This window comes from Helianthus annuus, chromosome 7 (assembly GCF_002127325.2).
Source record: "Helianthus annuus cultivar XRQ/B chromosome 7, HanXRQr2.0-SUNRISE, whole genome shotgun sequence".
Lineage (NCBI taxonomy): Eukaryota > Viridiplantae > Streptophyta > Magnoliopsida > Asterales > Asteraceae > Helianthus > Helianthus annuus.
In genome coordinates, this window is record NC_035439.2 from 102951335 (window position 1) to 102978486 (window position 27152).

The window sequence follows — 27152 nt, forward strand, 5'->3', positions numbered from 1 at the left end:
CTCAAATTTTCAAAAAAGTGGTATTTTGAAAGGGCAGAAAGGTAATAGAAAAAAAATCCCATTTGTTATTAATCTTGTTTATATCAAATGAAGACCAAATCTTAAGATAAATAAACAAGATCTGGTGTTTTAGGATTAACAACTCCAAAGGCGGCAACAATTCCACTTCTTGCATAGTGGCGGACCTAAGAACTTTTTTTACTGAGTTCCTTTTGTTAAATTCTCATTATTTTTTCCAAATCATACAAGCTTCTCACTAATTTTTTTCCATTTTTTCCAAACCGAATGGGTTCCTGACTCCTGAGAACCACAAAAGTAGCCTTGATCCGCCCCTGTCTTGCACATTCGAAACCTTTATCAACATTGTGCCGGGATATTGAGGATGAGGTAGAACGCAAGTTATGCGTTCTATATGCTAATGCCATTCGTGGGTAGGATCACTCGGTATGTAGTGAACTCAACATTCCAAATGTTGTAAGCGCGACTAACGAATCGAAAATTCATTGAATCGCTTGAACAAAGATTAGTAACCACAAAAAGGTGGATGGGCTCGGCTTTGGTAGTCTTTACTTAAGCAACTAATAAATTTCCTTTTCTTATTTAAGTGATAGTGGCATTTAAGTCAAATAAAGATGGTCTTTGAAAAAGGAAAAAAAAGAAGGTTATCAAATACTTTGTTTCATATTTGAAAAAGGGAAAAAAGAAGGTTATCGAATACTTTGTTTCATAGTTGGGGAATGGAGGTAAAACCGTGTTTCTGGCACTACATGCTTAAAAGAAAAGTATGATGTTAAACTGAAGTTGTATAAAGATAATAGATACGGGTGAAAATTGATTTCATGACCCTTTTACTTTAGTGCATTTATGTTAATAAAACCCTTTCACATGCATATTCTTCATATAAAGTTCATACGTTATTTCCAAAAGAGTTGGTGTTAGTATGAGACAAGTAACTATACTTTATTTTGTTGAAGAATGAAGAATGAAGAATAAAGAAGATGAGATATTACTATTTACTCATGTTGAAGAATAATACATACTGAATGAATGAACTTTCATGTTTGTATCCATAGTATTTCATGTTGAAACAGTTTCTGATTTCAGATGATGGTTTTAGCGTAGAAAATGTAGATATAATTATCATGGGCGAAGCATTGTGGATGCCCGGGGGTGCACCCGCCCACCCCAATGTTTCGGTTAGAAGTGTATAAGTTTCAATTTTTTGTCCGAAAATTTTAAAATTATATATGATTGTCCCCCGATTATTTTTTTTAAATTGTATATCCTAAATATTTTTAAGAGTCAAATGTCATTTTAGTCCCTGTGGTTTGGGTCATTTAGCCAGTTTAGTTCAAAGGTTTCATTTTTCCACTTGTGGGTCCAAAAAAGTTTCACCGTTGCCATTTTAGTCCACCGAGTTAATTTCACTGTTAATGAGAAGGCCAATTCGGTCATTTTATATGGCCGAATTGCCCTAATAGTGAACAGAATTACATATAAAATGATCGAATTGGCCTTCTCGTTAACAGAAAAAAAAAAAAAAGACGAAGTTAACCCAGTGGTCTAAAATGGCAACGGTTAAACCTTTTTGGACCCACAGGCTAAAAATGAAACCTTTGGACTAAACTGACAAAATGACTCAAACCACATGGACTAAAATGACATTTAACTCTAGTTATAAACTTTGTCTATAAATGATGGGTAGTTTAATAAATATACACTTTGTTTTATTTGGAACTATTATTATTTGACCCGACTTGAATCGAATAGTCAACCCGACCCGACCCAAACATAACGATATATGCCCCCTTGAAACTTTTGGTTAAGCTCCGCCATTAATTATGGATTATTGATCCACACATTCACACCAAATTGATGGTTAAGGCTATGCGTAGTGAGCTAGCCCCTTCAAATGGAGGGTTCTCGTTGATTCATCCCCGCTCTTGGCGTTTGTATCGCAGTGTTTACGCTGATGTGTAAGTTTAAGTTAGCACACTGCATATGACAAGACTGTAACTAATATAAATAAATATGATTGGAAAGAAAATCTAGTTGGGTATCATTTTCTTCAAATTTAGTCTAATAAAAAAAATTAACCCAAAAAGACTTGTATATTACATTTTTTTCTTAAAATTATAAGATATAATGAGAATTGTTATGAACAAGCCTAATAGCAAGAAGATGAGAAAAGATATTGGGAGAGAAAGAGATGTTTATAATTGATGGTGTGTTCATACAATAAATACAATGGAATATATATAGGGTAAAGAAACTTGGAGAATAAGCCTATTCTATTTTAGGCGTTAATAATCACAATATCAATATATTTAGAGTAAATTACGTTTTTGGCCCCTATGGTTATATCACTTTTACTATATTAGTCTAAAATAAAAATTTTTAACATATCTGCCCCCATGGTCTCTATAACTAACCATTTTGGCCCCCATGATCTCTAGACTTAGGGGTCAAAATGGTTAGTTATAGAGACCATGAGGGCAGATATATTAAAAATTCTTATTTTGGGCTAATATAGTAAAAATGATATAACCACAGAGGCTAAAAACGTAATTTACTCATATATTTATAATACTCCCCCTTGGTTATCAACTTTATACGTTTAAAGATGTTGCCTCAATAAAAACCTTACTAAGAAAACCCAGTAGGACAAAACTTAGTTAAGGGGGAAAAGAGTGTAACTTGAATAAATCTCTCTCTTTTTTATTTAAGTATAACCTTCAGTTTTTTTTTTTCTAAGTTAATGCACTGTTTATTACAAGGGAGTTTTTAACTCTCCACTCTACATCTAGAACCACTTGTAGTTAATTAGACACAAATGGATCACATTAGACATACACATGTCACTTCTTGAATCATTCAATATGTTTTGCACTTTTGCACGTTATAAAATCTCTTTTCGCACAACCCGGCCCTAAATGTGTTGGTATATATAACCTTAAACAAAACCACACCCAGACCGAAAATGTTTCACACATGTACTAACTTGATTGTCAAATACATCTCAGAGGCCATCCCGAAACCGTTGTTGACGGTTTGTCTTTTGTTGTGTTTTGAGGGTTGGAGCCACAGAGTCTTGAATGACCAAAATCCACCGTTTTAAAGACCCTAGGCGATGCCGGATGCACAACGCATCCATGTATATATCAAGTTTTGTAAGCAAAGTACATAATAACTAGTTCAAGTGGCACATATTCCCCAGATGGCCAGATCTATGCACATTTAGAAAGTGTAAACAAACTATTTACCCGAGCACAAACAATTAGTTCATCGATAATGAATTAGAAAAAGAATTATAACCGTGGACGTCATGCCACATCAATGTCAACATCAAGCCAATCATTAGATCCTTTCATTTGAGAGTCATGAACGCTTACTTGTGCCGATGAATCACTATCCTTACGATCTACGGAGCTTCGATTCAATTGTACCGAATCTCTTAAACTTTTTGTTGAACAATCTGAGGCGTATGTTGCGTTCTTGTAATGTATTGGGATGTTCCCATCATCATCATCATCGTCATCCTTAAGGTCACTAAATGATACATCCTCATTATTCTCAATGAGAATTGCAACAATTTCCGGGCTTTCTTCCTTTAACCAATCGTCTTCATCTTTAACTTCATGTGTTTCCTCTTGAATCACAGATTTGTCTACAATCTGAACATCATCACTCTTTACGGGGTGTTTTACAGTCTCCATTGCAGATACCTCAATCGGGAGAGACTTTGACTTACAATCAGACGTGTTTTCTGAACAGGAACGGTTCTTCAACTCGTGCGTTAACAAGGCTCTAGCTTTCACAATCTGCATAAAGACATTAAACCGACACAAAAGATTAACTATATAAAAATGCTATCACTTGTGTAATCAAACACGAGAATCAGCATGACTCCAAGCAGACTTACATTGGGTGTTGAAAGAAGGTCGGCAGCATCGCGTTCGAGTCTTGGATGCAAAAGTACAAAATATATCTTCCAGAAAGAGCTCTCACTCATATAACTTGGGCACAACTCGATCCTTAGAGCACGCAATGTTGGTGCTAAACGTTGAACAGCGTAAACATGTTCTTGTTGTGCATCAGAGAGATCAAAATCTGGAGTAAAAGGAAAAGCAAACAGACGTAATTACCAAACCAATATTTGATAGGTTATTCAATTCAGAAACTCACTATGGCATACCAAAAACAGAAATTTACTTCAACTATAGGTAGGTATACAGGGGTGCGCTCTTTTCAGAACCAGTATAATGTTGCACAACAAGAGACTGCATAGTATCAAACATGAAAACCACTTGTTTAACTACTTTATATCTCACGTTTATAACTTATTTTATAGTATACTTTTTATTAGGCCACAGGGTGTGGCTTAACGCCACCCCGCCAGCTCAACATTTATGGCGCCCCGGGGCGCCAACCACCATCCCGTCGTTGTTAAGAGGGGGGCGCTATAGGCCTTCCGCCATGGTGCTAACGCCGGTTAAAGGGGAAAGAAGGTGGGGCCCACTCTTATCAACCAATCAAATCTCCTCTCTATTTATTTATTTATTTTTTTTGTATTTTGTTTAATAGGTAGCTTTAAACCATTGCATGCAAGTTAAAGGGAGGAGCTTTAAAGCCCCTTGTGTGACGTGGCGCCGAGGTGGTGTGATAAAACCCCTAGGGGCTTTATACCACACCCTGTAGCCTTAATAGGTTTGTTCATGTCATAAACAGGTCAGGAATTGCCGGTCCTACTATCTACATCTTGTTAATATTCTATTTGCATTTCTATATTGATACAAGGTATTCCATAGAATTATCAGGTAATCCATAGAATCATGATTCAGAAGAGAAAAACAATGGAGTAGAAAATCATGTAATAGAATTGCCGAATCGGTTTGGACTTTGGATTGGTGACTCGGTTATGCCACACACCAAAACCGAACCACCATTTCCAGTCAATTGATTATGCATTAACCGGACCAACAGTTAACTGTTCGATTTGGTTAGGTTCATTAATAAGCGGTTAATTCGGTTATTCATTTACATGTTTTCAAAAATCAACAGTTCAACACTAGCGCTACCAAACATCAAGTAAACAATCTCCACTTCTAAAACACATCCAATCAAAACATCAAATAGCACAACACCTAACAAATAATCAAAAATCAAATCACTAATCACAGATTCACATATTCACAAGTTCAAACTCAACTAACATCATATAGTTTACCTTCATCATCATCTTCATCCTCCGGTAACGGAAACTCAAGCCAAGTTTCAGGATGCATAACAATATCACTAACAAACACCACCACATCATCCGTAACACCAACCGCACCACCACTGTCACCGTCACTCGAGTCGCAATCATCATCATCCGAATCCACCTGAAGAAACTCCGAAGCAAATTTCGAAATTCCACTTCGAAACCGTCCTCCGATCTCCGCAAAATCTCTGCGTATTCCGGCAATCGGTTCCGGTTCCAGATCCGACGGCTCAGATCGCTCGTTAGGTGCGAGAAATGACGATACGCAACGATATTGGCGAGTTAGGGTTTCGGTGAGCTCCGATAAGTCTTCTTCGAGGTTTTCGTTGTCGAGTTTGAGGCTGTTGGCGATGGTTCTGGTGAGCCATGACATTGTACGGTGGCTGGTGGTGGTTGAGATGGCCGGTGGCGGTGGTGGTGATGATCGGAAAATGTAGTCCGGCGGAGTTGCTTGGAGAAGAGGTAACTGAGTTTGTAGTTACACGAAATGTAATGGTTTTTAGAGGGGGGGGGGGGGGGGGGGGGGGGCATAATGGTCAAACGGAAAATGAAGATTTGTTGTAAGATAAACTTGATTGCTTGAACCAGAAGTAATCAAGTAGAAGAAAGATTTCGTAGAGGGTTATGTTATGTGGTCAAAAGCACACTAGTGGAGTCTAAACGGCTAAAACTAGTTTCAAACGGTCTAAAGCGGTAAAAAATAACAGGGTTGCACCAACATGAGGAGCATGAACCACCTTACTAAGAGTGGAGGGAGCGTCTTACCGGGTCACCCTCAAGTTCAATCGAGTATAACCGTGTACTCATAATACACTGTTGCAAGTACCCCGGGTACTTGGGCCGAGTGGTATATCCGGGTTGTGGAACTCGCGTGTGGGGGCATGTTTTGAGCCATTGCTAACTCGCGTGGGAAGCCGATGATGAAGATGAGGCGGATGTGTAAAAAGGATTTAGGGTTGGTTATGATGAAGATGAGAAGTTGTTGGAATCTAGTTTATTATTTTCGTGAAGTTCATATGCAATTAATCAAATGGGTCGAGGATCATACAGTTGGGCTGCAAGCCTGCAAATGAAGTCAACAAAAATTCTTTTGTAATCTAGTTTAATATGCGATTTATCAAATGGGTCGAGGCAGAGCCGGCCCTGAAGGAGGGCGGGGAGGACAACTGAACAGGGCCCGTGATTTCATAGGGCACGCAATTTTTAAAAAAAAAATCCGACATTATATATGTAAACAGATTTTTTTAATAGGGTATAACCAAAAAAATATTAACATAGGCACACTTAAAAAAATCATATTGTTTAAACTATTTAGCCCATTAGATTAATGAGCCCAATACCCAAATATTTTCTAAAAACTAATTAAAAAAAAGAATTTTGGGCGGCCCTAAGGGCACGTTTTTTCGAGCTCGAACAGGGTACATGAATTCTCAGGGCCAGCCCTGGGTCGAGGATCATACAGTTGGGCTGCAAATGAAAATTTGCATGTGTTGATTTTTAGTCAGCTTATTATACTTTCAATTTGGGCTAGTAGTATTAAAATTGGACCATGTGATTATCCAAGCATCATAATTCATAGGTGTTGAACTATTGATGTTGAATCAAAAGTGTTTATTATTTGAGTAAAATGCAATTTTACCCCTTGAGGTTTTACCTCGCTAACACTATTACCCCCTAAAACCAAAATCTTGCTGCCCAATTGATGGTAGCATAGACGAGTCATGATTTAGGCCAAATCAGAAGGCTTGTTAACTCAGTTTTATTGATTGAATAATCGCAAGGAGATGGCAACCTGCTAGGTAATTGGTTGGCTACTGGCGGAAATCAAAAAGAAAACTAGGAGGTGCCTGCTTATTTCTTTTGTGTTCAGAATATCGGCTTCTTCGGGTGATAAGAGTCCAACTGGGTTGCGGAAAAAAACGAGCATAAAGAATCCGTCAAGTAGGAGGCTTTGGATTCGATTCGTTTAGCAGGATGAAAGAAACGGGGCTACGAAGCTAAGAAAGGGCTAGGAGCAGAGAAGCAAGGCATGACAGAGCTAATCACTCTAAAAGAAAATGGATTTGGTCTCGGCTAAGCCGATTTGGTGATCGGTGTATGAAGGATGAATGGTTTAGCCCAGCAACAGCAACCGCAACGGAACTTGTTTTTGCTCAATCCACCATGGCTGCAATCCCATTTAATAGAGAAATAAGATTTGCAGGTGTTTTTGCCCAATCCACCATGGAGCTTTGCCAGAAATCCACTATACGTCTTCACGAAAATCAAATACCTAGGATAAATTCCGTCGCTCAAATAATATCCATGAGGGTAGTAGTTTCGATTTGCGTAAAACGACGCTTTTAGAGCTTTGCCAGAAATCCACTCCTCTAACAACGGCGATTGTTCAAAAACATTGATATCATTGCATGACCCGACCACGCCAAAGTAAGCCGACCAAACCCAAAGGTCCTGTGAAGCAACCGCCTGAAGAATAATAGTGGGTCCTTTTTGGTCACCACGTGTGTGTTGGCCTCGCCATGCAGTCGGGCAGTTATCCTAACGCCAATGCATGCAATCTGTGCTCCCGATCATACCAGGCAAACCATGCTCAGCATTATGTACCTCGTAGATCTTTTGAAGGTCGTCCCATGTAGGCGTTCTAAGATAACGCGCACCGTACACATTAATTATACCTTTATAAAAAAATATAGACAAACATAAGCTTCCAAAAAAAAATTCTAAACATACTCGTCGTTTAAAAAAAAATAAAAGTAAAGTATAAGAATTGTACCGCGACAAAAATGCTCCAAGCTGTCTCGTGTTGTTTTCTCCGCCATTTTCAGATACTCGTCGTTGATGTCGGTAGTGTTACCATAAGCAAGGATTCGTAACGCCGACGTACACTTTTGGATACCGGTAAATCCAAGTGCCCCTCTCGCATCCGGTTTTTGTTTAAAATAATCGTAGTTGGCTTCCAAGTCGTCGACTATGCGTAGAAACAACCGCTTACTCATTCGGAAACGACTCCTAAAAAATTCGTTCGAAAATGTCGGCGCCTCATCAAAATAATCTTTCATCAAACGATCGTGTGCCGCGCGTCGGTCTCTTTCAATATAACCTCTTTTATTTTTTTCTGCTTGGGGCCGACGAGAATGCTTGACATATCTCACCGCTAGTTCACAAGCACTCGTAACCGCCTCTTGCTCAAGCTCCTCATCGGTCGAACCATCGCCATCCGCAAAATACTCGTTGTAGTAAAAATTTACCATGGATGAAGAACTAGGAGAATCCATCAAGTTTTTTTAAAAATGGTTGGGTTTTTTAGAGAGTTTTTGAGGTTGTTTTTGTTGAAAGTGAATGAGTTTTTAGGGCTGTAAACGAACCGAACGTTCAGCGAACAGTTCGTGAACCGTTCGGCGGGAAGTTCGTTTATGTTCGTTCGTTTAATAAACGAACGAACACGAACAAGAAATTTCGTTCGATTAGTTAAATGAACGAACATGAACAGAGGTCTCGTTCGTTCGATTGTGTTCGTGAACGTTCGGTAAGGTGTTCGTGAACACGTTCGTGGACATTCGTTGATTTGCGTTCATTTATGTTCGTATGTTTGTGTTTTAATTGAAGATCTTTGTACTTTCTTATATTTTATTTGTACTTTTTATATTATTAAACTTTTATTTATTTTATTTCCCCAACAATTAAATTAGGAAACCCACTTTCACCTTATTTATGCATCATTTTCCTTTCATTTCTCATTATTTACCTCCAGAATACAATCGACCTTCGTTACACAATAAGGGATTCAAGTTCGAGTGCTACTCTCTGGGCCATCTATCTTTATCCTTTGTCGCATTAGCCAAATTTATTTGTGTTCGTGAACCGTTCGCGAACACACTCATTTCCTTAATGAACGAACACGAACATAAAATCTCGTTCGGTAAGTGTTCATGAACCGTTCGTGAACACATTTATTTCCTTAACGAACGAACACGAACAAGGCATTGTTCGTGTTCGTTCGGTTCGTTTACAGCCCTATGAGTTTTGGTTGTGTATATATATATATATATAAAAGGTTAAAAAAATTTAAATCAAACTAGCCGTTGATTGGTTATTTTTTTTTTCGAATAAGCGTTTTAATTGTAACGCCGGGGTAATTTTTTTTCGATTAAAACGCCCTATAACGTCGGGTGTAGTGGGTTATGGGGCGTTATAGGGCGTTATTTTTGAAAATTTAAAAAAAAAAAAACGCCCCAGTACGGGCGGTCTAAATGATTAATTTTCTATACAGTTATATGTTTTAATTATTACTATCGTTTTTTTCTTGTCCCGTAATTACGTTATTTTTACATCTAGGCAACTCTTTTTGTCCCGACTGCGTGCCTTTAACTACTTTAGATGGATTAGAAAATATATTTTTTTAATAATTTCTTAAATCTTCAATACTAACTTTTCAGTATTTTATTTATTTGATATTATATTTTCTAACACGTGTAATATACCAATTTCTAACAAAAAAGAGTCGGAAAAATATGAAACAGTGGGATTATCTACATATACAATTACAAGATGGGGGAATAGTGCCAGGCAGCTGCCTGGCACTCCCCCATTGGACCAACCTTTTTTTAATTTTATTTTATTTCCAGTTTAAAATTACGCTTTCGTCCTCCGTTTAAAAATACGTTTTTGCCCCCAATTCAAAATAAAATTATAATTTCGCCCCTATCTCAAAATTATATAACTATAAATATGCTATGTCGGTGATGACAATTTTTTTTTATTTTTTTTTTCCTTTTTTTTTGTCTTTTCCTAGCAACGTTTGGGGTTTCTTTTTTTTTCCTTAATTTACGTTTTCGGTCCTTATGCTTTGTGCGTTGTTTCTTAAATACCAACTTCTTTTGCAATTTACAGTTTTCATCAACTTTTTAACTTTACGTTTTTACCCCTTGCACTAATTTTTTGTGATTTTGTTTTTTTATGTATTTTTTTTTTCATCTCTTGTAATATACGTTTTTGGTCCTTATGCTTTGTTTGTTGTTTCTTAAATACCAAGTTCTTTTGTAATTTACAGTTTTCGTCAACAATTTAAACTTTACGTTTTTACCCCTTGCATAATTTTTTTTCTTTCTTTTTTTATAAATATTTTTAAACTCCATTACAGTAAAACAATTACTAAAACAAAAATAAAGAAATAAATAAATATATAAATAAATAAAGGGAAGTAACTTAAATAAATGAACTACAAGCCTAACCTCTAAAAAATCAAGCATCATAATAAAATATTTTAAAACTCCATTACAGGAAAGTAATTAACAAAATAAAAATAAATGAAGGAAAGTAATTTAATTAAATGAACTACAAGCCTACTATAACCTCTAATTAATAAAAAATAAGTTGAAAGATTATTTGCAATTTTACATTAATTTTGGTATATTATGTCTAATTCTATGGAATTACAAAATAAGCCCCTATACTATTAAATTAGCTACAAACCACTATAAAACTAATCCAGCACAAGTATGAACGATCTCAAAAGTTCCAACATAGATTGAGCCTTTAAAATTTTGGAGAATTTTAGAGGGTAAGATGTTATATAATGTGGGTATTAGTTTTAAATAACTCGTTAATTTTTTATTTTTTTTGTTTTAAATGGCGAATTTATTTTAATCATTTTCGTCTGTGAAACATGAACGCACGACATATCCCTCTCAAACTCATGTGTTATTAATTCGTTTATTGATTCGATGATGTGATGTAAGTTATATGTCTTGATTCTATAAACTATATTTAAATTGTTTATCGAATTAGGTTTTTTTATTGAATTAGGGTGTTACACCCGCGCTTCGCGGCGGGGCGACCCGATTTTTGATCCAATATAAAAGTATGTCGACACGTGTCTTACATCGACTGGAAAACTCGATTAGAAAAGTATTTACAAAGTAAAAAGGTTGTCAATGTGAATGCTAAAACCTGAGAAAAGAAAAAAAAAATTATGTCGACCAACATGTTTTTTGTTTTATATTCGTTTTAAAATTACGATTTCGCCCTTCATTAAAAATAAAATTATGTTTTCGCCCCCACTTCAAAATAAAATTACGTTTTTGTCCTTCGCTCAAAATTACGATTTTGCCATCGGTTCAAAATTATGATTTTCTCCCCAGATTACAACTACAATTTTGGCCCCAGTTCAAAATAAATTTTTGCTTTCGCCCAAACTAAAAATGACGATTTCGCATTTTTGCCCCTTTCAAAAATTATTATTTCGCCTTAAGTTTAAAATTATGTTTTTGCCCGGTTCAAAATAAAACTATGCTTTTGCCCCCCTATTCAAAATTACGATTTTGCCATCAGTTCAAAATTTTGAATTTGCCCGAGTTCAAATTAAAAATATAGTTTTGTCCCCAGCTTAAAATAACGATTTTGTCCTTAGTGCAAAGTTATAGTACGATTTTGTCTCCGGTTCAAATTTATAGTATTGCCACCACTTTAACTTTTGGCAAATTATGATTTTACCCAAGTCAACAAATACAACTTTGCCCTCAGTTCAAATTACAGTATTGCTATCATTTTAGTTTTTTTAGCAAAATTATAAAAGTTTTTTTTATATTAGTTTACTGGATTTAATTTTTTTCCATGTCAAGGAGCTTACTAAAACTCACTCATTAACCCTTACAAGCTACAGTTTTGCCCTGAGCTCTGAACTACGGTCTTGTCATCGTTTTAGTTTTTTTTTCCTAACAAAACAATAATAGTGTTTTTTTAATTGATTGATAATTATTCGGTCATCGCCCCGCAACGCGTTGCAAAATGGCCTAAAGATAAAGGACAAAACTTGCAATTCACTCTAAATAAAAGGTGGGCTTTTTTTCACCACTGTTTTTGTTTATTTGAAGTTTCAATTCTCACCCGATTTTACTGTGAAGTCGTAATCCCTCACCCGACTTCATCTACACGATACACATTGAACACAAGTTACAAAACATAACAAAATATATGTGGGTCAAAATGAACTATCTATTAAGGGTATCAATCATGGTGGTTAGCAAGCATTCTTACTTTGTAACATCCTATCCTATAAAGAATTAGACGAAAAAAGGTACGATCACATGTTAAAAGTAAAAAAGACACTGGCGTCTTTCCCTTGTACTATATATATGTTCAGTTGTTTTCGAGTTTATTGTTTGACTCACTTAATCAAGAAAAATTATAATTGAAGGCCTGGTTTTAAGTTATTTTGTTAATTTCTTTTATTAATTGATTAACAAACAAGCTATGTTACATATAGTTATGATAAAAGCAAATATTTATAACAAAATGAATTTAATTTATGTGTAAATTTATATGTAGTTGTATTTTAAAAAGTTTACACATACACATATCTACAAATAAATCTAAAAGTAATTTTAGGGAACTAGTAGGATTCCTCGCGTGTTGCGAGGACATTTGCTCAACATTGGTTCTGTTCATTACAGTACTGGCATGATGATTGGACTCAATATAACAACCGAAAGAAAAATACGCTAGAAGATACGTGTTTACATAGATAAAAAACAATAAAAACGAATGCCGATATATGTTTCCAATCCCGAAAAGAAAGTAATTAACAAATCAATTTAAAAAAGTAATTAACTAACTTATTAATAACTAAGCCCAACATATCTAACAAGATTAATTAAACAAACCATTAAAAACTAATCCCAACATATTATTGGGCATAAGTGGTTAGCAAAAAAATATAAGAAAAAGTGAAAAACCTACACCGTGCACACATGACCACTCCACCAACAATGGTTTTCTATTTTGTTTTGCGTCGAATTGTATGTATCCTAAAAACAAGTTGAGGAAAAATTAACAAAAAAGCCATCACCCCTTTGAACCAATCAGAGGGGGACGACTCATGTTAGCATACATCCACTATTCATCAAAGGTTTGTTTTCAGTATAGAGATATAATATATGAATTATTGAAGAGATAACTCATTTAATATCTCACATTCCTTTGCATAAGTCAAAATTAATTTGATTGGTTTGTTGCAAGTTATGACGAGTTCTTGCTGTTGCTCACAACCTGTAGAGTTCCTCAAACACTTATGAATATTTTCTATTACAGTTTTAAATTGATCAACTTGTTTACTTTTAACTACCTTTTCGAGATTTGCCCTATTGATATACTTGGCTTTTTGCAAATAAGCTCTTATATAAATAAATATCTTGAAATTTCTCCTTCCAAACCCAATAGAATAGAGTAATAGACGATTGTTGGAAATAGAACGTTAAAGACGCCATGGTTTCAATACAGGTTGGCACTTCGAGTGTGTTATTGAGATTTAAAGATATGTAACATACGATCCCTCCTATCAACCGATATTGTTTGTTTGACTTAGTAAGAGCTCACGAATTTGTTTTTATTTCGCCTGAGGCATGTGTTGCTCTTAGTTAAGCACGCCTAATCGTGGAGTTTATCTCTTATCCACAACTAAAAGAATAAAGAATAAATAGTAAAAGGCCAAGAGGAGTCGTTGCAGTCTTGGATATGTTGCTTTTGTCGTGCCCAAGTCCATCACGTGTGGGCTGAAAACAAATTGAAAGAAAGAATCTTTGAGTTTGGGTTTATTTTCGGTTAAAAAATTTCCAACCATTTGTAAACCACCTTCAACTCTTCTTGTTAAAATCTTGAATCAAGTATAGCTTAAACAACGCTTCATACCGGATTCTGCTATACAGACATTGAGCTTCATTGGGGAACCAAAGCTAGAGGTTAAGTTGTAAGAATGTTACATGCACGGGCGGACCTAGCTTTATAATAGGGGGTATCACCCGCTACCTCTTAACGTCCCGGCGGTAATGTAAATTTTAGAAAAATTTAACGTTTTTTCGGTTTCCTTACCCTTTTTTAGACATTGAGACAAGTAACTATACTTTATTTTATTGAAGAATGAAGAGGAATGAGATATTAACCATGCGTAGTGGTAAGGGTGAACAATGCCCCTACTTTTAGGCGTTTTTCGTCGTGTGGCAATACAGTCAGCAAGGGGCATTATTGGTCGTTTTTCTAAAATGGGTGTAGTGGGGATGTGGGCATTATGTTAAAAGGGTGTAGAGAATTAAATAAAAATAAAAAACCCAACAAAAAAAGCTATTGGCCAAGAAAAAGGAAGATTAAATGTGATTGATGCTTCAAATGTGGACAAAGCGTTATTTAAAAACGCCTAGGGGGAAAATTGATCAATAACACCCAATAATGCCCAGGGGTGGGGAGCAGGCCCGGCCCGCAGGGGGTGCGGGGTGGGCGACGGCTCAGGGCCCAAACCCTCCGGGGGCCCAAATTTTTATTTTTTAATAAAGTTACGCTGTAGAGCTTAGAATATATAAGTACTGAATTGGAAAAAGACAAGATAAGACTTATGGTCTGGTTGTTCTCATGTCACTTTATTAGCAAATAGGTCTTAGGTTCTAGTATTGATAGTTTCTTTTTTAGTTGATTTTTTTATTTATGTTTGTTACCTATGCACTAAATGCAAATGACATAATTGACTAATTTTGTGTTTAAAAAGGTAATCGTAGTTATTTCTCAAATCTAGTTTAAAACTGTTTATTATATTAATTTCTTAAAATATTATTCAATCTACAATTAGTTTTGTGTGTTCCATTATTATGAAAAAGGTTATTTAAATTTTTTTTCTCTTTTCACTATGTGTATTTTCTAAATAAATTTGGATAGGTTCCGATGGTTTTACATAATTGTAAATAACGATTTTTAAAGTTACGATGTAACAATTCTACATTTTCTTAATTTACCCTTACAACGTGTTTTCTTTCTATGTTTCGTTGTCCAAATATGCGTGTGATGTGCTTTTTATCTACATTTCCACGTAAAAAAGCAGTCCGCCGCAACATGCGGGCGATTCCACAAATTTTTAATTCATTTCATATATTTAAAACTTTTTTGTATATTCTTTTTAAAAAGTTTATATTTTAGGGGCCCGTATTTTATCTTCGCACAGGGCCTACATATTTTCGAAGATTTTCGGAGACGGCCCTGGTGGGGAGGGGGCGTGTTTGATTTCAAGACCCTTTTACATTAGTGCATTTATGTTAATAAAACCCTTTCACATTCATATTCTTCATATAAAGTTCATACGTTATTTCCAAAAGAGTTGGTGTTACTATGAGACAAGTAACTATACTTTATTTTATTGAAGAATGAAGAGGAATGAGATATTACTATCAGACCATGCGTAGTGGTAAGGGTGAATAATGCCCCCACCTTTAGGTGTTTTCCGCCGTGTGGCAGTACAGTCAGCAAGGGGCATTATTGGTCGTTTTTCTAAAATGGGTGTAGTGGGAATGTGGGCATTATGTTAAAAGGGTGTAGAGAATTAAATAAAAACAAAAAACCCAACAAAAAAAGCTATTGGCCAAGAAAAAGGAAGATTAAATGTGACTGGTGCTTCAAATGTGGACAAAGCGTTATTTAAAAACGCCTAGGGGGAAAATTGATCAATAACGCCCAATAATGCCCAGGGGTGGGGAGGGGACGTGTTTGGTGGCAAATTTTGAAAAAATAACGCCCACTACGCATGATCTTACTCATGTTGAAGAATAATACATACTGAACTTTCATGTTTGTATCCATAGTATTTCATGTTGAAAGAGTGTCTGATTTCAGATGATTGTTTTAGCGTAGAAAATGTAGATATAATTATGGATTATTGATCCACACATTCACACCAAATTGATGGTTAAGGCTATACGTAGTGGGCTAGCCCCTCCAAATGAAGGGTTCTCGTTGATTCATCCCCGCTCTTGGCATTCGCATCAAACTATCAAAGTGTTTACTATTTAGCGCCTAAAGATTGCTGATGTGTAAGTTTGAGTTAGCTCACTGTAGCCTAATAAGGCAATGACAAGACTGTAACTAATATAAATAAATATGATTGGAAAGAAAATCTAGTTGGGTATCTTTTTTTTCAAATTTAGTCTGATATAAAAAACTTAACCCAAAAAACGTTTATATATTACATTTTTTATCTTAAAATTATAAGATATAATGAGAATTTTATTATCTTTTATTTAAGTATAACCTTCAGTTTTTTTTTTTTTTTTTCTAAGTTAATGCTATGTTTATTACCCAAAATCCACCGTTTTAAAGACCCTAGGCGATGTCGGATGCACAACGCTCCATGTATATATCAAGTTTTGTAAGCGAAGTACATAATAACTAGTTCAAGTGGCACATATTCCCCAGATGGCCAGATCTATGCACATTTAGAAAGTGTAAACAAACTATTTACCCGAACACAAACAATTAGTTCATCGATAATGAATTAGACAAAGAAATATAACCTTGGACGTCATGCCACATCAATGTCAACATCAAGCCAATCATTAGCTCCTTTCATTTGAGAGTCATGAACGCTTACTTGTGCCGATGAATCACTACCCTTACGATCTATGGAGCTTCGATTCAATTGTACCGAATCTCTTAAATCTTTTGTTGAACAATCTGAGGCGTATGTTGCGTTCTTGTAATGTATTGGGATGTTCCCATCATCATCATCGTCATCCTCAAGGTCACTAAATGATACATCCCCGTTATACTTGATGAGAATTGCAACAGTTTCCGGGCTTTCTTCTTTTAACCAATCGTCTTCATCTTTAACTTCATGTGTTTCCACTTGAATCACAGATTTGTCTACAATCTGAACATCATCACTCTTTACGGGGTGTTTTACAGTCTCCATTGCAGATACCTCAAGCGTTAACAAGGCTCTAGCTTTCACAATCTGCATAAAGACATTAAACCGACACAAAAGATAAACTATATAAAATGCTATCCACTTGTTTAATCAAACACGAGAATCAGCATGACTCCAAGCAGACTTACATTGGGTGTTGAAAGAAGGTCGGCAGCATCGCGTTCAAGTCTTGGATGCAAAAGTACAAAATATATCTTCCAGAAAGAGCTCTCACTCATATAACTTGGGCACAACTCGATCCTTAAAGCACGCAATGTTGGTGCTAAACGTTGAACAGCGTAAACATGTTCTTGTTGTGCATCAGAGAGATCAAAATCTGGAGTAAAAGGAAAAGCAAGCATACGTAATTACCAAATCCATATTTGATAGGATATTCAATTCAAAAACTCACTATGCCATACCAAAAACAGAAATTTACTTCAACTATAGGTAGGTAGGTATACAGGGATGCGCTCTTTTCAGAACTAATGTTGCACAACAAGAGACATTGTGCATAAAATATAATTTGAGGTAGGGGGAGAGAGAAACAGGGGCAGTTACATAACTATCAGGCGAACCAGAGTCTCGCAGTTTTTAACATATTATTTTTGTTGTTCTAAATTCTAATCGTGTTAAACAGGAGAGCCCTGAGTAGACTGAGCAGACTCAGCAACGCACTCGTCTGTCGAAGGTGAGTTAAACCGGAGAACAGAATTCGGAGATTTTCCACCTGAGTTGTGACCAGAGTCGAACGACGACGTTTTTTTTGTCATTGTTGTCGTCGTCGTTGTTGATGTTGTTTACCGGCGGTGAAACAGTAACTGGAATAGTAAAATTTGTAAGCGCGTGGGGACCACGCAACTGAATAGCCGCGTGATCATACACCATAGCAGCTTCTTCAGCGGTATCGTAAGTCCCAAGCCATAACCTCACGCGCCGGGTCGGGTCTCTTATCTCCGCCTCCCATTTCCCCCACGGGCGTTGCCGTACGCCCCGAAACTTCTTACCGGAGTTAACTTTCAACCGTTTTGTCGCCGCCATGTCACCTTTCTTCCTCCGTACAACCGCCGGTTTGTTCACATTCCTATTTCCGACATCGTTGTTAATCGTAACCTCGTTAACAAACCTTTTCACTCTTCTTCTGTTAGAAAACACTTCATCTTCATCACCGGAAGAATCAGTTGCATACGGGTCGGTAACCGATATTCTGACAACCTTTAACGACGACGTTTTGTTGAGCATTGTAATGTGGGTTTTGTGTTGGGTAAACTTAACTGAAGAAGAAGAAGAACTAACGGGTGGGTTTTCCATAGTGATGAGGTGACGGATGGTGAAAAATTGCAGTGAAGAGTGAAGACGGAAATGGTATCTCCGACTTGCTTTTTCATAGCATATCCTGAGAGCATTCACATCCAAAGAACTAAATTGCGAGTGTGGGGTTTTTAAAATATAAAGAGTATAAAAAATGGTTATGAGTGGAGGAGAGAGAAAATGTTACTGTTCATCTGTATATTTGGGGGACACTGTTCACCCACCATAATTTTTTAATATATATTGAAAGTGGTTGTGAGTGAAGGAGAGAGAAAATGTAATGATAAAGGTATAAAAATATTATTTAATTGAAAATTGAAAAGAAGAGAGAAAAAGTATTTGTTTTTAGTGAAAATATATTGATATAGGAGTTGTTTTTTAGTGGAATGTATGTATAATTTTAGAGGCCGGGATGTGAATGCTCTGACACTCGTAATGTGTGTTTTTTTTTAACAGCCCCACCTTCGGCCCAAAACCCCTCGGCCCCACCTGTCACAAATCTTCACCCTATGACTAAACGTTCCAAAGCCCGTTCCTCTACAACCTCAATTCACTTCACTCCCACCACCCTCTCCCCTATTCCCAAGACCTATGCCAAGGCCTTTGCTGACACTAATTGGTTAAGTGCTATGAAAACTGAATTTTCTGCCCTACAGGATAATTGGTTAAGTGCTATGAAAACTTCAAAAATCACCAACAATCCGATTGCAAAACATCTGTTTGGGATTTTCATCATTATCGCAGGTATCTACATTCCACTAAAAAACAACTCCTATATCAATATATTTTCACTAAAAACAAATACTTTTTCTCTCTTCTTTTCAATTAAATAATATTTTTATACCTTTATCATTACATTTTCTCTCTCCTTCACTCACAACCACTTTCAATATATATTAAAAATTATAGTGGGTGAACAGTGTCCCCCCAAATACACAGATGAACAGTAACATTTTCTCTCTCCTCCACTCACAACCATTTTTTATACTCTTTATATTTTAAAAACCCCACACTCACAATTTAGTTCTTTGGATGTGAATGCTCTCAGGATATGCTATGAAAAAGCAAGTCGGAGATACCATTTCCGTCTTCACTCTTCACTGCAATTTTTCACTATCCGTCACCTCATCACTATGGAAACCCCACCCGTTAGTTCTTCTTCTTCTTCAGTTAAGTTTACCCAACACAAAACCCACATTACAATGCTCAACAAAACGTCGTCGTTAAAGGTTGTCAGAATATCGGTTACCGACCCGTATGCAACTGATTCTTCCGGTGATGAAGATGAAGTGTTTTCTAAAAGAAGAAGAGTGAAAAGGTTTGTTAACGAGGTTACGATTAACAACGATGTCGGAAATAGAAATGTGAACAAACCGGCGATTGTATGGAGGAAGAAAGGTGACATGGCGGCGACAAAACGGTTGAAAGTTAACTCCGGTAAGAAGTTCCGGGGCGTACGGCAACGCCCGTGGGGGAAATGGGCGGCGGAGATAAGAGACCCGACCCGGCGCGTGAGGTTATGGCTTGGGACTTACGATACCGCTGAAGAAGCTGCTATGGTGTATGATCACGCGGCTATTCAGTTGCGTGGTCCCCACGCGCTTACAAATTTTACTGTTCCAGTTCCAGTTACTGTTTCACCGCCGGTAAACAACATCAACAACGACGACAACAATGACAAAAAAACATCGTCGTTCGACTCTGGTTACAACTCAGGTGAAAAATCTCCGAAATCTGTTCTCCGGTTTAACTCACCTTCGACAGACGAGTGCGTTGCTGAGTCGACTCAGTCTGCTCAGTCTACTCAGGGCAGTCCGTTAAACGACGTCGTTAATGATTTTCAGCCGTTTGATGATCATTTCTCAACGTCGGATTTATTTAATTTCGCTGATTTTGTTCCGGATATTTTGTAATCATTTGGAAAACTTTCAGTACGACGGTTTTCATAGCACTTAACCAATTATCCTGTAGGGCAGAAAATTCAGTTTTCATAGCACTTAACCAATTAGTGTCAGCAAAGGCCTTGGCATAGGTCTTGGGAATAGGGGAGAGGGTGGTGGGAGTGAAGTGAATTGAGGTTGTAGAGGAACGGGCTTTGGAACGTGTAGTCATAGGGTGAAGATTTGTGACAGGTGGGGCCGAGGGGTTTTGGGCCGAAGGTGGGGCTGTGGTAATAGGAGGTGGGGCCGTGGCAGTGGATGCCGTAGGTGGGGGGATGATAGGAGGTGGTGGTTTAGGGCGTCGACTATAGGTAATTGGAAAGGGAGTGACGGTGGACTGGTGGGGAGGTGCGGGTGTTTGAATGGGTGGTGATGGAATAAAGGAGAAGCCAGGAGGAGGTGAGTCGTCTAAAAAAATGTAGGTAGTGGGTGTTTGTGGCAAGGTATAAGGAAAGGTCGATTCGTCGAAGGTTACATGACGGGAGATATGAACTTTACCGGTGGTTGGGTCGAAGCACCGGTAACCCCGGAAATCCGGGGGGTAGCCGAGAAAGATGCAATGAATTGCACGAGGGTGAAGCTTGTGTGGTGAAGTGGCGGAGGTGTTGGGGTAGCAAGCATACCCGAATACATGTAAATGATCGTAGTCGGGATGCCAAAGGTATAGGGCAAATGTGGGTGTATAAAAGTTTAAGCGTTTAGTGGGTAAGATGTTGTGTAAGCAGGAGGCGGTGTGTAGAGCTTCGACCCAAAAAACAGGGGGTAGGTGTGCGTGAATGAGGAGGGCACGTATGATGTCATTTAGACGACGGATCATACGTTCGGCCCGTCCATTTTGTGAGGATGTTTGAGGGCACGAGAACCGAAATAGCAAGCCATGATGATTGGCAAAGCTTTTGAAAGCATGATTATCAAATTCGCCTCCAAGATCGCATTGAAAAGTTTTGATTTTCCTTTGAAATTGTGTTTCAATGAGTGTATGAAATTTAGTAAAGGTGGGAAAGGCCTCGGATTTAAATTTAAGTGGGTATACCCAAATAAAGTGAGAAAAATTATCAACAAGCACCATATAATATTTGTAACCTGTTTTGCTTGTGACGGGTGATGTCCAAAGGTCACAATGCACAATATCAAATGGGGCAAATGTAAAAGAATTTGATGCGGAAAAAGGTAAACGTTTACTATTCGAAAGTTGACAAGAGTTGCAAACATGAGACAAAGTGACTTTATTACATGAAAAATGAAAATTACGACGTAATAAATCTAAAATTTGATTCCCGGGGTGACCGAGACGCTCGTGCCAAGGGAGGGATGGTGTGGTGATGAAGCAGGCTTGTGGAGGTAATTCAGGTGGAGTGAAAGGATAGAGGTCCCCGGTACTGTTGTGTCTTGAAAGAGTCCGTTTAGTGAAAAGATCCTTCATAGAAAAACCAAACGGGTCAAATTCGATAGACACATTATTATCACGAGTAAAACGTCGTACAGAAATAAGGTTTTTAATTATGTGTGGGCTGTATAGAATATTTGGCAAAATATAGGTTCGGTTGGGTAGGGTGTGGAAGCCAGTGCCCGTGCTACTAATTGGTATACAAGTGCCATTACCAACCATAATTGAACTGTGTACAGGACAAGATGTGGGAATTACAATTTTACCTGGGTCGCGTGCCGAATGCGATCCTGCCCCAGTATCCATGATATCATTATTCCATGATGCATTCGGGTTCATCTGCAAATTGTTAAAAGCTGCACTTAAATCAGAGGGGGACAATGCATCATACCCATATTGGTTTGGCCCGAACTGGGGAGATGAGTAATGGCCCGAACCAGCAAAGTGGGCCTGGGACTGCTGAGGAGGGTTGGGCCGCCAATTGTTTTGTGTTGGGTAAGGGCATGGAGGTGTGGTCCACCAGGCCCAATTTGGGTATGGAGAATTATAGGCTGAAGGGTTGCCAGCAGTCCAAAAAGAGCGGCCGTATCCTGATGAACCACCTATGTTTCCGTAACGACCGCCGCCCCTAGAGTTGTTTCTGCCGCGTCCGCGTCCCCGGTTCTGATTGCTGCTGTTCAGATTACTGTTGTTCGGTTCAGGTGTGTGGTCAGGGACAGGTAGTGAGAGCCGGCTGTGAAGATGATGTATTGCTGATCGGCGCTACCAAGACTGAAGTGGTAGCTCCTTTTTGTGCTTCAATACGAATAGCATCATCTTTGAGAAGGGAGATGGCAAGGTCCCAATCAGCATCTTTGTTGTTGATAAATGAAGCAGTAGTGTTGTACTCGGGAGGGAGACCACGGACGAGCTGTAAGACCAGCCGAGAGTCAGACACAGGTTTGTTGACATCGGCTAGTTGGGAGGTAAGACTTTGAAGTTGTTGACAATAGTCATCTAAAGAAGCACAGGCACCAAGGGTCATGTTGCAGAATTGAGTTTCGAGAGCAGCAACCCGTGCCTTCTTATTACTGAGGTATATCTTTTCCAGCTTGGCCCAAGCATCATGTGCCGAGGCATTATTATCAATGATGCGTTTGAGGATGTCATCCGATACAGTGCTGAAGATCCACTGCATTACAAGGGCATCAAGTTCCTTCCATAGATCATAATCCGGAGCTGTTTTTGCAGGGGCTGGGCTGCCATCAATGTGGTCTGCAACTTTGTAGGCGGTGACGTGAAGGTTAAACAGCTTAACCCAGTTAGAATAGGTTACATTCGTGCCATCTAAGGTGCGGATTTTAGCGTTAATATTAGTAACCGAATAGGCGGGGTGCAGAGTGTTTGGTTTGGTGGCAGCAGAGGCTTCAGGTTTGTCGTTCATGGCTGTGAAAAGTAATCGCCTGTGGAAGTGTGAATGAGCAGGGCCTTGTTAATAGGGAACAGGACCTTGTTGATACGGAAGCAGGGCCTTGTTGATAGAGGAGCAGGGTCTTGTTGAGATCGAAAACAGAACACAGTCGGCAATTTTAGGGTTTAGGTAATCCAAGAGCGTAATGCTCTGATACCATAAAAGTTTATGAAAACTGAATGAATATTATTGATTTACAAACCCCCTTATATAGGGATGATGCAATCATATAATAAGGAAACGAGATATACAAAATATATACCATAGTTATCAAAAGCGGTCGCTTTTGGCGCCTAAGCAATATTTCTGGGCGAAGCGAGTTGAATGCGCTCCTACTTCCTAGGTTTTTTGAGCGCATTGATAATTAATCTTTTTTTTTATTTGTAAATTCCTCATTATCTGCAGTATTTGTAGGACTATTGGCAACTGTTTATATTTGAATTCGGTATGCTTAATTAATCATTACTACTCACAGAAACTGCATATCCTAAATATATGGGTAGCTACTTTTATCCTATTTTTTTGCACGGCTAAAAAACTTTCATTAGAATCCGGCAAACAAATACAACATAGCTAGCAAGTTACTCTTATCCTAAATACATTAACAGCAGTTTTTTGTTCTCTGATTTAGTTCTGTATTTTCCAGTATTTATTTTTAATTAGTTAATTCTGAATTAGTTCTCTAAGTTCTAGTTTTTGTTCTCTGATTTAATTCTGAATTCTATTGTCACATTATTGTTTTGGTTTTGAGTACTTTATTCCCTTAATGAACTTTTTTATTTTTTTATTTAAGTGCGCTTTTTTTTTCTTGGGCCCACGCTTTTTTTGCGCCTATCGCCTAGGCCCTAATCGGAGCTAATGCGCCTAGAGTGCGCTTCGCGCCTTTAATAACTATGATATATACAATTCAATATATTCCTAAAATAGTGGCTAGACCTGGAAAACGGGTCGGGTCGGTTCGAGTCATGGGTCAAAACGGGTTCGGGTCAAAACGGGCTCGGGTCAGAACGGATCAATTATAACAAAGGGTTGTTTTGGTTCGGGTCAAAACGGGTCCGGGTCGGAACGGGTTTCGGGTTGGGTCGGGTCCGGGTCAGAACGGGTTTCGGGTCGGGTCGGGTCAGTTTTTTTTTTTTTACACTACATCAGCACTACATTGGCAGTTATATATATAATCTAAACCTTCAGACTCAAAGATACTGCTTGTATAGAAACAGATTCCGTTGATTCAATGATTCCTCCAAATTGTTGACAGACCATTAGTCCAACTCCAATCTTCACGATATGAATGCAAAAAAAAAAAAAAAAAAACACTAGAATCATGAAAATGCCAGAATCATCATCTAAAGTTTAGATTCTAAATAACTGATCGCAAATATCTTCTTTGAAACAAGTCGAATAGTTTGGCTTTAGGAAGCTTTTGTAGCGTTTCTATATAATCCCATATACAGTTGCAACACATCATCAATACCCACAAATTTTATGTAATTTTTTGCAGTGAATTTTTTTTAAAAAAATGTGAACCTGGATTTCGTATGCCTCCTCGGATACATCGGCATCCTTTCCTCTAAGTTTTCTCAAGGCATCTTCAAACTCCTTATGTTTTCCTTATACCAAAATATAACTTCTAGAACACACAAAAAGGAGATTAATGGGAGCCCGAGAGCTTTGAGACGGTAAAGAACCGCGTGTGAGCGAGCTAAATAGACGCTGTCATCCCTGGTTCAGCATTAGTAGACAACCAGAAACAAAAGCATTAATAGAACATAAACAACAAGCAAAAATGGTAAACAAACAGCCCGAGACATCATCAGTTTAGTTTAGTTGATGATGCACTCTCATATTCACCGACACGAAAGGTTTGACACGCGCATGAGAAACATTTCGAGTTGTCTGCCTAGGACTCACCAAGCTTAGATGTTGAGATTGAAGAAATGAGCAGTTTTCTTATACTAATATGCTAACTTAGAGTTCATATTATCTTCACTCATGCATAAGTTAAATATTTACACGTGTGACATAAGTTTATTACTTTTATGAATTTAAATTAGTGACTCAATCATCGAAGCCACTTGTTGTGGCCAAAACAGTTGAAAAATAAAATACTGAAAATCAAGAACAAGAGATTCGAAATACTACAACAAAATCTGAACTAAAAATAAATCCACTTTAGTCCTTTATCAGCAGATTCTTGATTGAAACATTTAGAAAAAAAAAATTCACAACAAAATTTAAAACATTTATGGTACACATCAACATTCCTGTCAAATTCCAAAACAACTCCACAAAATCAAACAAATTCATGACAAAATTTAAAACATTTACACAGACATACATCAAATCCATCAATTACGGCGCTGATGAAGTGAGGATGATACCTTCACCGGAAAAGATGTCGTCGCTGCTGATGAAGATGCCGTTGCTGATGAAGATGCTGGCGGTGGGTGGGGGTTTGTGGCGGAGGCCGGAGAGGGTGGAGAACTTGTGTGGGCGTCACTCAGTGAACCCGTGGTTGAGGTAAAGAACCCTAAAAGAACCGTTCGTTTAAAATTCTCAACCCGTTTGGACCCGTAGAAACTTTTTATGTTTTTTTCCAACCCATTTCAACCCTTTGACTTAAATTACTCTAACCAAACACACCCATAGTATTTTATAAATAATCCAAAATGACCCATATCAAACACTTTGGGTTAGAATTACCCCTCCTAATAGTGGCTAATATTCTTTCTGGAATATTCATCGGCTAAGAACATCAAGTAAACAATCTCTATTTCTAAAACACATCCAATCAAAAATCAAATCACTAATCACATATTCACAAGTTCAAAACTCAACTAACATCATATAGTTTACCTTCATCATCTTCATCCTCCGGTAACGGAAACTCAAGCCAAGTTTCAGGATGCATAACAATATCACTAACAAACACCACCACATCATCCGTAACACCAACCGCACCACCACTGTCACCGTCACTTGAATCGCAATCATCATCATCCGAATCCACCTGAAGAAACTCCGAAGCAAATTTTGAAATTCCACTTCGAAACCGTCCTCCGATCTCCGCAAAATCTCTGCGTATTCCGGCAATCGGTTCCGGCTCAGATCGCTCGTTAGGTGCGAGAAATGACGATACGCAACGATATTGGCGAGTTAGGGTTTCGGTGAGCTCCGATAAGTCTTCTTCGAGGTTTTCGTTGTCGAGTTTGAGGCTGTTGGCGATGGTTCTGGTGAGCCATGACATTGTACGGTGGCTGGTGGTGGTTGAGATGGCCGGTGGCGGTGGTGGTGATGATCGGAAAATGTAGTCCGGCGGTGTTGCTTGGAGAAGAGGTAACTGAGTTTGTAGTTACACGAAATGTAATGGTTTTTAGAGGTGGGGGCATAATGGTCATATGGAAAATGAAGATTTGTTGTAAGATAAACTTGATTGCTTGAACTAGAAGTAGTCAAGTAGAAGAAAGATTTCGTAGAGGGTTATTTTATGTGGTCAAAAGCACACTTGGCCCGTGTCAACGCGTGTAGTTTAACCGGCTAAAACTAGTTTCAAACGGTCTAAAGCGGTAAAAAACAACCTACACTAGTCTAAAACAAGGTTGCACCAACATGAGGAGCATGAACCAGCCTTACTAAAGGTGGAGGCAGCGTCTTACCTGGTCACCCCCAAGTTCAATCAAGTATAACCGTGTACTCAGAATACACTGTTGCAAGTGCCCCGGGTACTGGGGCCGAGTAGTATATCCGGGTTGTGGAACTCGCATGTGGGGGCATGTTTTGACCCATTGCTAACTCGCGTGGGAAGGCGATAAAGAAGATAAGGCGGACGTGTAAAAAGGATTTAGGGTGGTTGGGATGAAGATGAGAAGTTAACAAAAATTCTTTTGGAAGTTTAATATTTTCTGAAGTTCATATGATCAAATGGGTCTAGGATCATACAGTTGGGCTGCAAGACTGCAAATGAAGTCAACAAAAACTCTTTTGGAATCTAGTTTAATATTTTCGTGGAAGTTCATATGCAATTTATCAAATGGGTCGAGGACCATACAGTTGGGCTGGAAATGAAAATTTGCATGTGTTAATTTTTA

At 37.9% G+C, this 27152-nt stretch overlaps 1 protein-coding gene and 1 long non-coding RNA gene across 2 annotated transcripts; one reads left to right on the top strand and one right to left on the bottom strand.

Moving 5' to 3' along the window:
* Positions 1 to 3112: 3112 nt before the first annotated feature.
* LOC110943099 lies at positions 3113 to 5771 on the bottom strand. The gene is made up of 3 exons (XM_022184856.2): positions 5228 to 5771; positions 3923 to 4110; positions 3113 to 3821 (listed from the first exon to the last, which is right to left on the bottom strand). Exons 1-3 carry the CDS (start codon positions 5634 to 5636, stop codon positions 3324 to 3326), a joined length of 1095 nt encoding a protein of 364 aa, XP_022040548.1. The 5' UTR covers positions 5637 to 5771; the 3' UTR covers positions 3113 to 3323.
* On the top strand, positions 5437 to 27152 carry LOC118480359. The gene is made up of 2 exons (XR_004862125.1): positions 5437 to 5509; positions 26185 to 27152. It is a non-coding gene; the product is annotated as an uncharacterized LOC118480359 (long non-coding RNA).

What these genes read in the sequence shown, in the direction of transcription:
- LOC110943099 (XM_022184856.2), bottom strand. Translation starts at nt 5,636, where the DNA reads ATGTCATGGCTCACCAGAACCATCGCCAACAGCCTCAAACTCGACAAC. An exon ending in GGATGAAGATGATGATGAAG is followed by an intron (nt 4,111 to 5,227) that starts GTAAACTATATG and finishes CTTTTACTCCAG; the next exon opens with ATTTTGATCTCTCTGATGCA. An exon ending in ACCTTCTTTCAACACCCAAT is followed by an intron (nt 3,822 to 3,922) that starts GTAAGTCTGCTT and finishes GTCTTTATGCAG; the next exon opens with ATTGTGAAAGCTAGAGCCTT.